Source organism: Salmo trutta, chromosome 17 (assembly GCF_901001165.1).
Source record: "Salmo trutta chromosome 17, fSalTru1.1, whole genome shotgun sequence".
NCBI lineage: Eukaryota > Metazoa > Chordata > Actinopteri > Salmoniformes > Salmonidae > Salmo > Salmo trutta.
In genome coordinates, this window is record NC_042973.1 from 42,443,115 (window position 1) to 42,461,526 (window position 18,412).

General features: G+C 42.6%; 1 protein-coding gene across 1 annotated transcript in view; it reads left to right on the forward strand.

The window, feature by feature from the left end:
- Window positions 1–18,412, forward strand: part of tmtc2b (transmembrane O-mannosyltransferase targeting cadherins 2b) — a 173,358-nt gene that overhangs the window by 103,771 nt on the left and 51,175 nt on the right. Inside the window, exon 3 of the mRNA XM_029696839.1 lies at window positions 14,808–15,654. Within this exon, the coding sequence (XP_029552699.1) occupies window positions 14,808–15,654 (847 nt within the window). The remainder of the gene's footprint in view (window positions 1–14,807; window positions 15,655–18,412) is intronic.

Below are 18,412 nucleotides of genomic sequence, written 5' to 3' on the forward strand. Positions count from 1 at the left end.
CCAACAGGATAACAACCCTAAGCACACAGCCAAGACAAAGCAGGAGTGTCTTTGCAACAAGTCTATGAATGTCCTTGAGTGGCCCAGCCAGAGTCCGGACTTGAAGCCGATCTAACATCTCTGGAGAGACCTGAAATTAGCTTTGCAGCAACGCTCCCTGTCCAATCTGACAGAGCTTGAGAGGATCTACAGAGATCAATTGTAGAAACTCCCCAAATACAGGTGTGCCAAGCTTGTAGCGTCATACCCAAGAAGACTCGAGGCTGTAATCGCTGCCAAAGGTGCTTCAACAAAATACTGAGTAGAGCGTCTGAATACTTATGTAAATGTCATGTTTCTGTTTTTTATTTTTAATACATTTGCAAACATTTCTAAAAAACAGTTTTTGCTTTGTCGTTATGTGGTATTGTGTGTAAATTGATGAGGAATAAAACAATTCAATCAATTTTAGAGTAAGGCTGTAACATAACAAAATGTGGAAAAAGTCAAAGGGTCTGAATACTTTCCGAATGCACTGTAAGACCAATTATTATGACCAGTGAATTAGCTCTTAGGTAATTTATCTTACTCAAACCAGGTCCTTGTGATTAGACACATGTATTTTGCTGAATTAGCTTGTGCAGATATGAAAGATTGAGTGATTGAATGATGTTCCACAGCAGTATTTTCCCCACAGCTCTAGTTTTATTGCTGAGCCACAGAGTTCTTATCCTGAAACATTCAGTTTGTAATTTGTGATTAACCGTCTTGGCTCAGACTAAATTTGAATTTCTCCATTGTGACACACTGGAACGATTATCACAGCAGCGTAGCGAAGCCACATTGGACAATCTGCCTGTAAACATGAATACAAATTGTGGAAAATCATTCTCATAACAATGCCACTTGAGCAGAATTAAGACCCACTTTGATGAAATTCCCTCTCGTTCTGTGTGATCAAAGGTTTGTTTTGTATGCAACAAGATGTTTACACACCACAAAGGAATCAACAAAACCCAGATCGGAAGTCGATGACAACCATATAATGAATTGTGGGCTGATGTTTCATATTTGTAGATTTATTTGACATTTTACTCCACAGAAAAATATTTGCATAGAGCAAGTGAGTCATCCTTTGTATGTTCTATCCCAAGCAATCATCATTGAGATTCACAATAAATAATATATTATATAAGAATATTGCAGATAAACTACTCTTTCCCAGATTCATCATCAGTGCATCAAACACTGTTTCCCAAACAGTGAAACTGTGATGCCATAATATGACAGAAGAACAAAACGGGAAGCAACCTCCTGAGGTGCCAACCTCCTGAGCCTCCTGAGGTGCCAACCTCCTGAGGTGCCAACCTCCTGAGGTGCCAACCTCCTGTGCTAACACAGCTGGGAATGTCTCCTCTCTCCCCCTCAAAATGCTGCTGTGTGGAGCCAGAATGGAGCTATCATACTCTGGTTGGAATCCAAGGCTACAGGGAGAGACAAGGGAAGGTCGAGAGACCAAAAGGAAGGAGTCAGTCATGCCTCCTAGAATATTCCCACACTTCTAGTAGAATTTTTTTTTTCTCTCGCCTGATTTTTTTTCTCACTTCATTTTTTTGGACAGAATGCTTCCCGCAAGGGCATAACATATCTTTGTCTCCTTGTGTCCTTCAGTGTCACCATCCTTTCCATTAATATATACTGTATGCCATATCATATAGGCTAGGACGGTGACTCAATACTTCTGCAGCGCAGACACTAGTCCACAACAATGAACATTTTGTATTCAGCAAATGCTTTTTGTTCAGTGCTTTTTAGATAGCTGTAAAAAAACAAAAAACACAACGAAAGGGCAAGATCTAGTCAGTTCTAAATGTCTCGTGGGAAATTTTCCGATTAAGTGTCAGAACATTTGAGTAAAATAATGTGATTGATTAGTAATCGTCACCAATATTTTTTTAATCTGTTTTTAGTCAATATCTTTAGCGCGACCTTATGGCACTCTAGCGTAGGGTATGATATTATTTTCAGGATTTCCACTGAGTGCTCTGTAATTAAAGTGTAGGAGTTGATAGTACTCATTTTGTACTCAATGGAGAGGAAGGCTCCGATATTCCACCACACACACACACACACACACACACACACACACACACACACACACACACACACACACACACACACACACACACACCGTCAGCTCACCCCATCCCCTCCCCGTCTGGCCTTTAAAATCAGACTCCAGAGGTGAGGGCCTGGTGTCAACTACATGTGCATCATATGCTGATGAAGAGAAGGAAGAAGGAAAAAGTTACATTACTTTCAAGGCTCTCGTGCTATCCTCATGTTATATTTCCATACAACATCGATAACGTTGTGTAAGGTGGGCGTGTGGAGAGTTGGGTGGAAGGGAAGGAGAGTTGAGTGTGATTGGGAGGAGAGACAGGGCTGGGGTGGGTTGGGGACGGGAGGTTAGGAGGGGGGGGTGATGAGATTTGATTATTCTGTTTTAGTAAAAGAGGTGTTCGCTTTGCCCCTCTTCTCTCCTCTCCTCACGACACACACACACACACACGAAATGTAATATTTGACTTTTTTTGTAGACACTATAATTCACGCTCATATTTATGACCGAAATAGCCATTATGAATAGATCCGGGGTGAATGTCAATAGCTTATTATCGGGTGGTATTTGACCTTAAAAACAATATTACTCTCTAAATGCTCCCTATAAACCTGCGTCAGCGATTCATTGTCAATCCGCAAGTCATCACTTTGTCTTTATTGAAGTGTTCTCCGGTCATGTGTGGCCAGTACAAACAGCGCTAATGTTACCTTGTCACAGAAATGCAGTGGACCTTACCAAGACAAAACATCACAACAACATCCAGAGAAAAGTACTCTGCGAAATGGCCCCTCTCTGAGAGAAGTGATTGGCTTCTGACAGCGCTCTGACAGCAGAGCTTCTTGGCTTGGATCTCTTGTCTGTCTCCTCCATGCATGTTCTGTGAAGAGGCTTACATTGCCTCTAAACCCAGTCTAAAGCCTGCATGCAGGAGGTCTGATCTGCCAAATGTCGTGGTAATGAGTGGGAATCCAAGGCAGAGAGCAAAGCTCTTTACATTTTCAAACAGTGTTTCCAACCAACAGGCGCCTGGGAACGTACAGCATGAAGCTCTTTAGAAATCCCAAATCCATGCCGTTTTCATGGTTCGTGCTGAATTAACATCAAACTCCAGGACCTCTCTCCTCCGACCCTCCTGCAAGCAAACTTGAATCAGCATCTAGTCTCAGCCAAATTGTTAAGTAGTTATCACACAGCCAAGCAGGACTTTGGAAAATGTTGTGAAGTTTGGTTTGCATTTCAGACACCCTATCAACTCAAGTTACGATATTCACTCAAACTTAACAATGGTAGGATCTCACATTGATTGACTGTTTATGTTTCCTAAGGCTTTAGGTTGGTGTTAGAACACCCCAATCATACTTCAGGGAGAGACTGTAGCGTTCCTGCTAACGCAGCACATTCCCTACCAAGGGGCGCTCTTTTTTATATTTCTTCCAGTTAGGAGGCTACCTCAGGTTGAGGAGAGGGAAACGTGTCGTTTTTACACTTTGAATGAGGCTCTTCAGGTTGCCATGACTGATTGCTACTCATGAGGGGCATCAATGGGCTCTGATTAAGACACAGGAGGAAGAGGAACCTCTCTGACCCTCAAACCAGGGTCACCCGTCTTTGGTGAGAAAGGAACCGTTTCAGCAGGAGTGTGTATGATTGTGGTTTCCTCGGAATGAGCCGAGGGGATGATTGGAACATCAAATGAGTGTGCTAAAGGGTTTGAGAGAGAGAGAGAGTGAGATGTTGAATGTAGCGTTGCTGATTATGATTATGGTTAATAAAGGCTGACCAACAGAACATGAGCTGGCGTAACTCAAAGCATTTAAGTTTCAACAGTTTCAAGGCTATATTCCGCCTGGGTTTTGTATATAGGCTGTCATTGAAAATCTAGTCCATATCAGTTTGGAAAGGAAAGAAAGTGCTTTGAAAGTTCAGCAGTGAGCACCCAGATAACCATTGTGGATGAATGTTGTCAGTCCCATGAGCTATGCTCTTTGAAAGTAATTTCCTCTCATGCGAAGTGATGGTGTGCCATCCTCTCTCATCTTCCCCTCTTCTTTGCCTTTGCCACTCTGCTGGAAGCCCCCGTGTTTTTATTTCCCTTATCTTACATTTCTCACAGTCAATTAATGTCCGTTTTTATCTCAACCACATTCCTGCCTCATCTCTGGCCCGTTCCCAAAGTCTCCTGTGGGTGTCTCCATGACTGTCTCTTGACTGAGGGGGTTCCATAACTTCAATACTAGGACCAGCTGACTCTGTGGGTTGTGTCCGGGCCTGTGAAGAGGTTTACCCAGGTTAAATGCTTTGATACAGGCCACTGCTGTGGCTGACCCACTGAAAGTTTGACCCTGTGACCCCTTGAACCATGCGGCCAACAGGGGTCACATGAGTCCTGGTCACGCTCTGTGGTCGTTAGAGGTGAACACTGTCAAGGTTATGGCACCACCCATGCCTTATTTTAACAACTTGTTATAGTGTGTGTGTGACGGGATGATGTTTGGAGGTTTGTTTAATTGGTCAACGGTTCAGTTGAATTTAATGTGTGTTTTTACTTCGCTCTTCTGACAAACAGATCAACGTGTTTATTTGACTCTCTAATATTGAGGACAAGATCATAAAATGGAAAATGTCCATTGTACAGCCTCATGCTCCTTCCCAATTTCCCCACTAAGCAGAGAAGCTTATCTAAGGCACTATTTGGTTTCCCAGAGAGAGGAGTGTTCTAAACCATCTAGGAAACCGTGGCCAGCCGTTGGTTATCCATCACACATTTTTGGGAAGTAATACACAGAGACTGTTATCTTGTCATTCCTGCAAACAATCAGCATGTTTTACTCACCAGGATTCCCTGCTTACTTACTGAACAAACTCTGCAGATAAGGAGAGAGAACACAAGAGTATGCTATGGTACAAGACAGGCCAGCATGAAGCTGGTTATCATGTTAGCCAGTGGAGGGTGTGAATATATCCGTTTTCAGGAAACGTGCGCAAAGTGAACAGCAAGGTCTAAGCAAGTGAACGTATAGGCTTTGTTATTGAAAACCGGATTGCCACAAATAATTTCATTTTTTTGGAATGCTGCCAATTCCAGTTCTCAAGCCTAATCATGGCAGAGCACCTCTCCTATAATTCAGTGGCTGCTCTCAATAACCCTTTTTGGATAACATTTTCTTTCCGCTCGTTTCCAACCCAAGTGTTGAGAAAAAAGGCATTCAAAGCACCAGAAAATACTTTCTGTAATTGTTCATTTTTGCACTTCATCTATGCACTTCATCATCTTCATCTATTTCAACTGAGCCTTCCTCATAAAGGCTCAGTTGAAATACAAAAATAAAAAAATGGCGAGAAAAATCCCTTATGCCTCCTACCGGGAGTGCTAAACCACTTATTTCAAGCTAAACGGGATTATAGACAAAATAGACAAAGCTGGAATTCCTTGGCTCACAGCATAATGGATTTGTGGCACTCAGGGACCCCTTGCTGGGCCCGTAATTGAACTTGTGCTTTTGAAAGGAGGACATTTTAACTGGAGACATATTAGGGAGAGGCACATGTTTGTTTAATTATGAGATAATAGTGATGCGCATCAAGTTATCCAACACCGGCGTGTGAACCCTCAAAAGGTTTTCTTTAGCAGACCCATTGCATTTCCAGTTTGTTCAACTGATATCCTGTTTTGTTTTGCAGTCAATTTCCCCCAGCTAGTCTAAACCAGGCAGTAAAGTGAGTCCATATATGAAAGAGTGTAGAATTCAAAAATGGTGTGTGTTGAAATGTCATTAAAGGCTCTTTTCATGTTTGCCATTCTGCCTAAGTTATTAGCCTGTACCTAGCAGAAACACAGAAAATAGCATGGCATACACAGAAAACTGAAAACAGATATGTAGTTAGCATGGTGGTGTTTGACTGTGCAACGAGGCTGGGAAGTGAGTTAGAGAGTTAGCATGACATACTTGTTTGTCCCAGAGCCAGGTAGTGGGTATGCGTACACCCTGGGCCAGAGAGCCATCAGCAGCACACAGTCAGCAGGAGACTCAAATGCCCTTCTGCCCTGCTGGAAGGTGGTCCCATCACAACAGGGATAAATCTGCCTGGCAGAGCCCAAGTCAGAGTCAGAGGCAGCCATGCGCAGCGAGCTCAGCCCTGCAGAGTGAGGTGGTGGCGTCACATTTGTTACGTGGCACTCCGTGAGCTGCCTCTGGCTCCCAGCCCACTCAGACTGCCGTTCCTGTCCCAGCTCCACATTCAACACGCGAAGCCCCTCTGCAAATCCCCCCCCCTGGTGAGCCTTGGCTAAACACAGAGGTGGTGTCTTAAGCCCCTGCCCAGGCCCGGGGGATGGTGTGAAGCACTGTGACGCAGCGCTCAGTAAATCCTGTCCAGATCCCCAGCAGCAGGTGTTATTAACACGACAGCACTCTGACCTCCCTGGCAGCATCCTACAACAGCTGCAGATCCTGGTCCCCTTCCAAATCCACATCTTCTTATTTACAGTTCCTCCCGCTTGTTTAGATTGAGAAGTGGCGGAGCTACTTTGCACTATAATCTTTTTTTTTTTAGTTGGATTTAGTGTGTGTAAAGCCAGTGGTGAGATTTGTGGAGTTTTTTTTAGCGGCCAACCGACAGGTTCACGTGAAGTTCAGAGGACAGACTGTGGGACATAATGGCAGAGGGATCTGGGATGTAGGGTGGATTTCACGGCCACCAAGAACAATGCTGATTTATATCTGTTGAAAAGCATGTGTCACATTGCAGCTATCCTCTTTTTTATGTATGTCATATATTTCAAACCAAAGCTGTGCTTCCTCTCTGTTACTTAATTCCCAAACTAAACCACATGAACATATTTTTGCTCTGCTTTTAACGTCACTCGAACATAGCAGCGACTCATACAGCTGTTGACGTCTCATATCTTGCTTTTTTTTGAAAGATTAAGAATTAAGAATTGAAATGGGGAGGCCAAAAAGGACATCAACCACCGGAGCCACGGCCTGTTCACCCCACTACCATCGAGAAGGCGAGGTCAGTACAAGTGCATCAAAGCTGGGACCGAGAGACTGATAAACAGCTTCTATCTCAAGGCCATCAGACTGTTAAATAGCCATCACTACCCGGCTACCACCTGGTTACTCAACCCTGCACCTTAGAGGCTGTTTCCCTATATACATAGACTTGGAATCACTGGTCACTTTAATAATGGATCACTAGTCACTTTAATGTTTACATACTGCTTTACTCGTTTCATATGTATATATTGTATTCTATTCTACTGTATTTTAGTCAATGCCACTCCGACATTGCTCGTCCTAATATTTATATATTTCTTAATTCCATTACTTTACTTTTAGATTTGTGTGTATTGTTGTGAATTGTTATATATTACTGCACTGTTGGAGCTAGGAGCACAAGTGTTTCGCTACACCCACAATAACATCTGCTAAACATGTGTATGTGACCAATAACATCTGCTAAACATGTGTATGTGACCAATAAAATGTGATTTGATTTGAACAGTGGTGGATCCTCACCCTTTGAAAATAATGTCCTGATTTGTCATACGTTTTGACGGTGTTGCCCTTGCACATTGTTTTTTAATTGGGATGGTATCCAGTGAGAGTCTACTCAACTAGCACATAACGCTCTGAGAACCATATGTTTCTTAGAGCTTAGTGAGAGTGTGGTTGTCTTATGGTTATTTTGCATAGAAGCTTCCCACAACTTTCTGGGAATGGTGCACGGTAGTTGCTTGGCTTTGTAACATTCTCAGCACATTTAAGGAACTTGACAAAAAAAAATATCTTGGTGTTTTGTTACTTTAACAGAGCGTTTACTAAAAGTTCAAACACAGTTACATTTAATTTCAATTTTGGTCATGTTCTAGGAACGTTCTCCAACTGGTTTGACATTGGGAATGCTCTCAAGTAGTTCAGAGAATGTTAAGAAACAACATTCTTCTCTGGGAATTTCAGTACAGAAATATTTATGCCTGGTTAATGGCTAAGGAAATTAATTTCCATGTGTCCTATCTGTTCTTGGAGTTCAAAAAAGTGAATCCAAAATAAGCTAGTAGTGTTATTAAAAAGTTTTATTGAAACATTTAGTGAAAGTTTTCAAGAATATATTAAAAAACCTCAAAATAACCTATAATTTTCATTAATAAAACCTCCCGGGTAAACTTTCAAGGAACCAGAGTAAAACCTTATCAGAACCTCCTGTAACCTTAAAGTAAACATTCCCAGAGCAGGAGAAATTTCCACTTCTGTTCTCAGAAGTTAAAATCTAAAACTTTCAGTTTTAACGGTCAGGAAACGTATGGCTTAGTTCCCACAACCAATGTGGAACTAAAAACACAAGTTCCCACAACTTCCAATTGTGCTAGCTTGGTAATGTTAAGGAATCTTGCTCTGGAGCTGTATGGTAGCGTAGCCTACACCAACAGGCTCACTTACAAATTAGTACAGTATGGCTGAATACGTATTTAATAAATGTCTTATTTTATCTCAATAGCCGGAGATAGGAAGATTGAGTCTCCGGCTGCCTCTGTCTTTCTCTTCAGTCATGCTGTTCCTCTCCGCCTCTGTAGTCTGCCGCTTAAAGATTCAACTGGATGGGTACACAGTTATACGACCAGGCCATTTTGACATGAGGCCTACTTCATGGGGGCCTAAACGGCCCACAAAACCATACCAGGGGTAAACGGAAGAGACTCAATGCTGGAATCAATTCAGATTTGATCTCTGTCGATTAGTCCTGCAGCTAATGATCTGATGATAATTCCGTAGTTACTCTGACAACACACCAGTTCATAGTTTGTAAGTAGCAATTGTGATGGATTGTACAGCATAGCAGAATCTCGAATTTCAATGTTTGTTCGAAGCAAAACTTTGATCAATGAACTAAAACAGATGTCAAAGGAACGAACAGTCATGAAGAATTTTGATGTCTTCAACATGTAGATTTACAACATATTTATTTTACATATTTAACTGATTTACTGACTGGATGGTCCATTGCCAATGTTATGTCTGTAAATTACTAGATAGAGTAATTAAATCAAGTGGCTATACTATTATTGTATTAAGCTATACCCCATCCATGAACCAATCGGGTTATGGTTTCCTTAAATAGCATCCCTATGATTTTTAATATGGAATGACTGAATCACTCTCCTTATATCTCTTTCAGTGAGTAGCATGATGTGTGAACAATTCATTAACAGTACAAGTCTCTCTATTGTACTGTGTTAGTAGCCTAGCTGAAGGCCTGTCTTGTGTTCACCACTGTCACTATCTGTGGGGAGAATGACTCTGTACTGTACATCACTGCTAGTCATCAGCGGCAGATGAGAGGAGGGTCTGCCCCTTTAGTCCCATTTCCCCTGAGGATACACACATCTCCTCACTGAATCAATCTGCAATGACAAAATCAATAACGCAGCCACTGTCAAAGCCACTGTCACAGCCACTGTCACAGCTGCGATATGCAGTAGGGTCGTTCCACCAATTGGGTGCCTTTTGAGTAGTTTAACTTGACACATCTCTGTCACATAGAGTTGATCAGGCTGTTGACTATGGCCTGTAGAATATTGTCCCACTGCTCTTCAATGGCTGTGTGAAGTTGCCGGACATTGACGGGAACTGGAACACGCTGTTGTACACGACGATCCAGAGCATCCTAAACATCCTGAGCGGGTGACATGTCGGGTGAGTGTGCAGCCATGGAAAAACTGGGACATTTTCAGTTTCCAGGAATTGTGTATAGATCCTTGTGACATGTGCATTATCATGCTGAAACATGAGGTGATGGCGGCGGATGAATGGCATGACAATGGGCCTCAAGATCTCATCACAGTAACTCTGTGCATTCGAATTGCCTTCGATAAAAATGCAATTGTGTTTGTTGTCTGTAGCTTATGTCTGCCCATACCATAACTCCACCTCTACCAAGGGGCACTCTGTTCACAACATTGACATCAGCAAACCGCTCGCCACTTTACAAGCTCTCTGCCATCTAGGGCTGACCCCAATTAGTCGACTGGTCGATTGTTTGGTCAATAGGCTGTTGGTCGAGAAGTAGGATATACAGTTCCTTCAGAAAGTATTCACACCCCTTGACTTTTTCCACATTTTGTTACGTTACAGCCTTATTCTAAAATGGATTACATTATTTTTTTATCCTCAGCAATCTACACACAGTACCACATAATAACAAAGTGAACAAAATACATTTGACATTTTTGCAAATGTATAAAAATAATAAATAATAATAATACCTTATTTCCATAATTATTCAAACCCTTTGCTATGAGACTCGAAATTGAGCTCAGGTGCATCCTGAGATGTTTCTATAACTTGATTGGAGTCCACCTGTGGTAAATTCTATTGATTGGACATGCTTTGGGAAAGCACACACCTGTCTATATAAGGTCCAACAGTTGACAGTGCATATCAGAGCAAAAACCAAACCATGAGGTCAATGGAATTGTCTGTAGATCTACGAGACAGGATTGTGTCGAGGTACAGATCTGGGGAAGGGTACCAAAAAAATGTCTGCGGCATTGAAGGTCCCCAAGAACATAGTGGCCTCCATCATTCTTAAATAGAAGAATTTTGGAACCACCAAGACTCTTTCTAGAGCTGGCCGCCCGGCAGAACTGAGCAATCGGGGGAAAAGGGCCTTGGCCAGGGAGGTGACCAAGAACCTGATGGTCACTCTGACAGAGCTCCAGAGTTCCTCTGTGGAGATGAGAGAACCATCCAGAAGGACAACCATCTCTGCAGCACTTCACCAATCAGGCCATAATGGTAGAGTGGGTGGATGGAGGCCACTCCTCAGTAAAAGGCACATGACAGCCTGATTGGAGTATCCAAAAGGCAACCAAAGACTCTCAGACCATGAGAAACCAGAATCTCTGTTCTGATGAAACTAAGATTAAACTCTTTGGCCTGAATGCCAAGCATCATGTCTGGAGGAAACCTGGCACCATCCCTATGGTGAAGCATAGTGGTGGCAGCATCATCCTGTGGGGATGTTTTTCAGTGGCAGGGACTGGGAGACTAGGCAGGATCGAGTCAATGATGAACAGAGCAAAGTACAGAGAGATCCTTGATGATAACCTGCTCCAAAGCGCTCAGGACCTCAGACTGGGGCAAAGTTTCACCTTCCAACAGGACATTGACCCTAAGCACACAGCCAAGACAACACAGGAGTGGCTTCGGGACAAGTCTCTGAATGTCTTTGAGTGGCCCAGCTAGAATCATGAAACCAACATTTGTGTTAAACAAATCAAAAGATATTTAATAATTGAAATTCTTCATTGTAGCCACCCTTTGCCTTGATGACAGCTTTGCATTCTCTCAACCAGCTTCATGAGGTAGTCACCTGGAATGCTTTTCCAACAGTCTTGAAGGAGTTCCCACATAAGCAGAGCACTTGTTGGCTGCTTTTCCTTCACTCTGCGACCCAACTCATCCCAAACCATCTCAAATGGGTTGAGTTCGGGTGATTGTGGAGGCCAGGTCATCTGATGCAGCACTATATCACTCTCCTTCTTGGTAAAATAGCCCTTACACAGCCTGGAGGTGTGTTTTGGGTCTTGTCCTGTTGAAAAACAAATTGTAGTCACACTAAGTGCAAACCAGATGGGATTGCATATCGCTGCAGAATGCTGTGGTAGCCATGCTGGTTAAGTGTGCCTTGAATTCTAAATAAATCACAGGCAGTGTCACCAGCAAAGCACCCTCACACCATCAGATTGCGTCCTCCATGCTTCACGGTGGGAACCACCTATGTGGAGATCATCCGTTCAACTACTCTGCGTCTCACAAAGACACAACGGTTGGAACCAAAAATCTCAAATTTGGACACATCAGACCAAAGGACAGATTTCCACTGTCTAATGTCCATTGCTCGTGTTTCTTGCCCCAAGCAAGTCTCTTCTTATTATTTGTGCCATTTAGTAGTGTTTTTGTTTTGCAGCAATTCGACCATGAAGGCCTGTTTCACGCAGTCTCCTCTGAACAGTTGATGTTGAGATGTCTGTTACTTGAACTCTGTGAGGTGCAATCGGAGGTGCAGTTAATTGCCGGTTTCTGAAGCTGGTAACTCTAATGAACTTATCCTCTGCAGCAGAGGTAACTCTGGGTCTTCCTTTCCTGTGGCGGCCCTCATGAGAGCCAGTTTCATTATAGCGCTTGATGGTTTTTGCAACTGCACTTGAAGAAACTTCCAAAGTTCTTGAAGTTTTCCGCATTGACTAACCTTCATGTCTTAAAGTAATGATGGACTGTCAAATCTCTTTGCTTGTTTGAGCTGTTCTTGCCATAATTTGGACTTGGTCTTTTACCAAATAGGGCTGTCTTCTGTATACCACCCCTACCTTGTCACAACACAACTGATTGGCTCAAACGCAAAAAGAAGGAAAGAAATTCCACAAATACATTTTTAACAAGGCACACCTGTTAATTGAAATGCATTCCAAGTGACTACCTCATGAAGCTGGTTGAGAGAATGCCAAAAGTGTGCAAAGCTGTCATCAAGGAAAAGGGTGGCTACTTAGAAGAATCTCAAATATAAAATATATTTTGATTTGTTTAATACTTTTGGTTACTACATGATTCCATATGTGTTAATTCATAGTTTTGATGTCTTCACTATTATTCTACAATGTAGAAAATAGTAAAACTAAAGAAAAACCCTTGAGTGAGTAGGTGTGTCCAAACTTTTGACTGGTACTGTATATATACAGTATACTGTATACGGTATGTTCGACTCGCCCACTTTTCCAGCACAAAACACCTGGAATTTCCCAAAAAGAGTAAAACCAGCTCACCTGCTTTTACACTATGGGTTGACTATTAGACGTTCAATGCTTCTTTAGAAAAAAATATTTAAAAAGGTATTGTTTGACCTCATGAAAATGAAAGTTAATTTCACGTAACAGGGTTGACCTTAAAATGAGGGATAGACATACATGAAATACATAATCACATTAAATAAATAATAATCTTCAGAAATTAATTTGTCAAAGCAACAAAATAAGTAAAGATTTACAATGATGGTAACATTTTTGGGGATTAAATGGGTTAAAATCTTCCTAGAAGGAAAATGTCCAAAAAGTTTTTATTCATATAAAAAAAAAGAGATTTGTTGAATTCTCCATGTGGTGTATATTAAAGGGCAAGTCAATTAATGAAACAGGCTTTAAAAATGCAATATTGGTGCAACACTTATACATGGAATATTTAAGGGACGCAAAAGGCACGCATTTCATGGAACGACCCAGTATTTGATCATACAGTAGATGCTACATATAATCCATTTGACATGCTGAGATGGAAGAGGGCACATCAAATGGACTTAAAGGGATTTCAGCTATACACCAGCCATGGCTTTCTATTTAAATGGTAAAGAGGGGTGTACGTACTAAAGGAATACTGTACAGCACGTGGGGAATAAAAGCCAATACTCTATTGCGTGTATGTCTGTGAGGGAGGTCTATTATCTTGAGATCTCTAAGGAATGATAAGAATGAAAGTCCATCGCATAGCTCCAGGGCTTTGTCTATGTAATGTCACTTTGTGATAGGCAGTATCTGATCTTTTTCATTCAATCTCTATGGGGAAATTAGTTAATTACAATGCATCTAAAATTGGTAAGATATTATATGTTATGTATTATAGCCTCATGATTGGGTGCTGTGCCAGTATGAGATCAACCTCTCATGACCACAGAACACTGTTGCAGGGCACAAATGAATGTTTCCCTGCGTATATTAGTTGGCGTTATTGTGAAAGGGAAGCCATAAAGATTTTTTTGAGCGGGAGTGTTCTTTCCAAAATAAACACAGTAAGAATGGCCAGTTGATCCTACCGCGGGAACTGTTCTATTGGGAACAATATAGGCCAGCTTTTTTATTTGCGCTCCCACCAAAGTGTAAAAGATTCAAACGCTTTATAAATACTTCACAATCATTTCCATGTAGGAGTTTCACAAAGTGTTTTATATCAAGCCTGCAATATGACAGTTAAGACCGTCTATGGGCCCGTATTCTGGCGTTTATTTTGACATGTCCGCAAAGGCCAGGTCTGTGAAGAGAAAGACAACACGGAATACGTGAATGCTATGATGTAAGACCACATTTGCTCAGCAACAGTCGATGAATCCAGCGTAGCTGTGATTATTTTGGCTTGAGTCAAAGATAGTCACAGGGCAGTTTTTCCCCTTCTTTTTTCCTGTTGGTTTATAAGCCCAAGCAACTGTTACCTGATATCTTCCTGTTCATGGGTGTTTAAAAACACACATCACAGCCAAAACATAACAATAAAATCCATTGTAGTTTACTTTTTTTTGCAACACATTCTAAAGATGCAGTCTAACACTTGGCTGAGAAAATTGTGCATGACCACAGCTTTTGTTTCAGATAAAGTTACATAACACACTCTTGTGTTTTTCCTTTTCCGTTTACAAACCGTTATACTTTCATGTGTTGTTTTTCCAGTTATTACATTCAATCTTATGCTCAATTTACCGACATGGCCTGGATCAAAATCAAATGCAAAGACTCCAAGAGTTAGAAAAATCACCAATCAACCAGAAAACGACTTTGGCTCTAGCTTCTCATGATATGTTCTTGCTGTTGCTGCTAGCTTTCCAGTCGATTGCCGTTCCTCCTAGTTTCAGCTCTGTTGTTGTTTTCTCTCTCTTCCAGAGGAAGAACGTCCACCTGCTGTTGAGTGTGTTGCTGTTGGCTGCCTGGGGGGCTGTTCTGCTGGTCTGCCGCCTTTACTGGATGGGTAACAAACCACCCAACTTCTCCAACTCAGACAACCCAGCGGGGGACTCCCCGTCCCTTCTCACCCGAGCACTCACCTTCCTCTACCTGCCCGCTGTCAACATGTGGCTCCTCCTCTGCCCGGACACGCTGAGCTTCGATTGGTCCATGGACGCCTTGCCTCTGATCAGAGGCATTGTCGAATGGAGGAACCTTCATACCGTGGTCTTCTATGTGGGACTGCTCCTCCTGACTTGGTTTGGGCTTTGCACCCACCGGGTCAAGGGCAAGGAGACCAACGGAAAAGCCCATCATGTAACCAACGGGAACGGGAGGTCCAACACCAATGGACACAGCTATCACCACCCTGACGTCCCTGACCACACAAACTCTGAAACAGAGCCTCACCCTGCCAGTGCACAAAACGGTACCAAAAAGCATTACGTCACGAGGACTCGACTGCCCACCACTGAGAATGTAGTGGTGTTCTCCTTGGGCCTACTGACCATCCCTTTCCTCCCTGCCACCAACCTGTTCTTCTATGTGGGCTTTGTGATAGCAGAGAGAGTACTGTACATCCCCAGTATGGGCTTCTGTCTGCTGCTGGCGGTGGGGCTGAGGTCCCTGTACGTGCGGCTGAGGCGGCGGTCCTCCAGGACTGTTTTGGTGTACTGTAGCGCCGCCATGGTCCTGCTGTTTGGGGTTAAAACGGTGCTGAGGAACCAGGACTGGCAGAACGAGGAGATGCTCTACAAGTCAGGAATATACGTGAATCCTGCTAAAGGTAATACACATAGACAAGCATACACACACACTTTAACATTCTCACATAATATATTCACAGGTTGACCCTGTATGATCTAAAGTAACATCCCGTTAAGTGATAGCGTGACAGCTACTCCCTGTTAATGTGGGAGTGAAAGAAAGGGTGACTTTTAAAATGTACTCTGAGATGTGAGCATGAGTGTTCAGAGCTCCTTGTTAAATTGTTGACAGTATATCTGCTTCCAGACAGTTTATCCTCTCCAGGCAGTATATCATGACTGAAGGACCTTTCAACACAAAGCCTCCATTGTAAACCTACTAAATATCCCAGTATGGCAGACTAGAGTCTCTCTCCTTCTTACTTTTGGAAGACATCTTCACTGACATCCCTGCTTGATTGGCAATGAGGGGAAACTACAATACTAGAATATTCAAACATTCAAATTTAGGGTCACGGTCATCCAAAGAGTACTGCATAGCTAAAAGTGTTACTCCTGAGACAGTGAGCCCGGGCTAAGGACAGAGGTAACGGTAGGACATGTTGTGTTAGCTAATTTCCCTTTCAGATTCTGCGGCAGGGCTGATACACGACAGCTGTTTATCCTGGCAACGCAACTCAGAGCAGCAGCTACGTTCCTTCCCTGGATCACTGTCCTCATACGATGTGTGAAGAGACGCAATGGGCCGAGTCTGAAATAGTAACACACTCTGTTAAGCATTGAGAATAAGTTCTGTGAGAAAACAGTTAAAGAGACGGAACAAATTCACATGGCAAGCTTTCTGTTGTACTATATTCCCTTTAAAAGGTCTTAATGTATTTACAGTCACATTTTAGAGGGTAAACTTATTGACTTGTTTTTTTTCTCTTTTTTTTCTCTTTCCTATTATTGTTATTGAGACTTCGGCGATATCTCTCTCAGACGCCTTAACTAACAAATAAATGCATAGCTCAAAGGAGCCTTTGGCATAACTGAGCACTTGATACATTTTTATGAAATGTAACCCGAATGACTCACTCTTTGTCTTTCCCGTCCTATACAGCCATCAGGAGGGCATGAAGAACCAGTGTCTAAAGGGCAGATTGTTCACTGTCATTCATGTTCACAGTCCTCTTACTCTTACTGCCTTCAGCAGTATATAGACCCAGTTAAATAGTGCATAAGTGCATACACAAGCCCATATGTATACATGATGGATCCCAACTGTCCATACTTAGCTACAGTATTGATTTAGTTGTCAAGCTAAAATATTGAAGAGGAACACTATTCAGTCGATCTGGTTGTCAAGCTACACTATATATACAAAAGTATGTGGACACCCCGTCAAATGAGTGGATTTGGCTATTTCAGCCACACCCGTTGCTTACCGGTGTATAAAATTGAGCACATAGTCATGCAGTCTCCATAGACAAACATTGGTACTACAATGGCCTTACTGAAGAGCTCAGTAACTTTCAACGTGGCACAGTCATAGGATGCCGCCTTTCCAACAAGTTAGTTGGTCAAATTTCTGCCCTGCTAGAGCTGCCCTGGTCAACTGTAAGTGCTGCTATTGTGAAGTGGAAACGTCTAGGAGCAACAACGGCTCAGCCGCGAAGTGGTAGGCCACACAAGCTCACAGAAGGGGACCGCCGAGTTCTAAAGCACTGAGCGCATAAAAATTATCTTTCCTTGATTGCAACACTCACTACTGAGTTTCAAACTGCCTCTGGAAGCAACGTCAGCACAAGAACTGTTCGGCAGGAGCTTCATGAAATAGGTTTCAGTGGTCGAGCAGCCGCACACAAGCCTAAGATCATCATGTGCAATGCCAAGCGTCTGCTGGAGTGGTGTAAAGCTTGCCGCCATTGGACTCTGGAGCAGTTCCCTGGAGTGATGAATCACTCTTCACCATCTGGCAGTCTGACGGACAAATCTGGGTTTGGCGGATGCCAGGAAAACGCTACCTGCCTCAATGCACTGTAAAGTTTGGTGGAGGAGGAATAATGGTCTGGGCTGTTTTTCATGGTTAGGGCTAGGCCCCTCAACCCCATCAAACACCTTTGGGACGAATTGGAACGCCGACTGCGAGCCAGGCCTAATCACCCAACATCAGTGCCCAACCTCACTAATGCTCTTGGCTGAATGGATGCAAGACTCCTCACCAATGTTCCAACATCTAGTGGAAAGCCTTCCCAGAAGAGTGGAGGCTGTTATAACAGCAAAGGGGGGACCAACTCCATATTCATGTCCATGATTTTGGAATGATGTTCGACGAGCAGGTGTCCACATACTTTTTATCATCTAGTGTATATGCATTTTCTTCTATATATGAGGTAAAGCAGTAATCAATACAGATGTATTTTTCATAGGAAAATACAAATACCACTTGACAACAGAAATGTAGCTACTATACCTATTCCATTCACACCCCTGAGATTGATTGCACCATTTTCCAGTCTACCAGACTAAATGTTCACTCTATATGAATATACTATAGAGCAGTCGTATGGAACCGTTATTTTATTCATTTTCTGTTTGGAAATAATTGGTCTCTTTGACACACTCACTCCCTGGGGAGTCTTTCTTTCCTTAGTCTCTGGGCCCAGTAGCTCAGTACCAGCTGTGGATATGCCCTCTGTCCCAGCCTGCACAATGAGGAGGGTAAAAAGCAGCCTGTTCCCAGATCAGTTTGTGCTGTCTTGCCAACCCCTATGGTCATTGTTTGAAGTGACATTTGACATGACGTGGCAAGACAATACATACAGATCTGGGATCAGGCTTTATTTATATAGCACA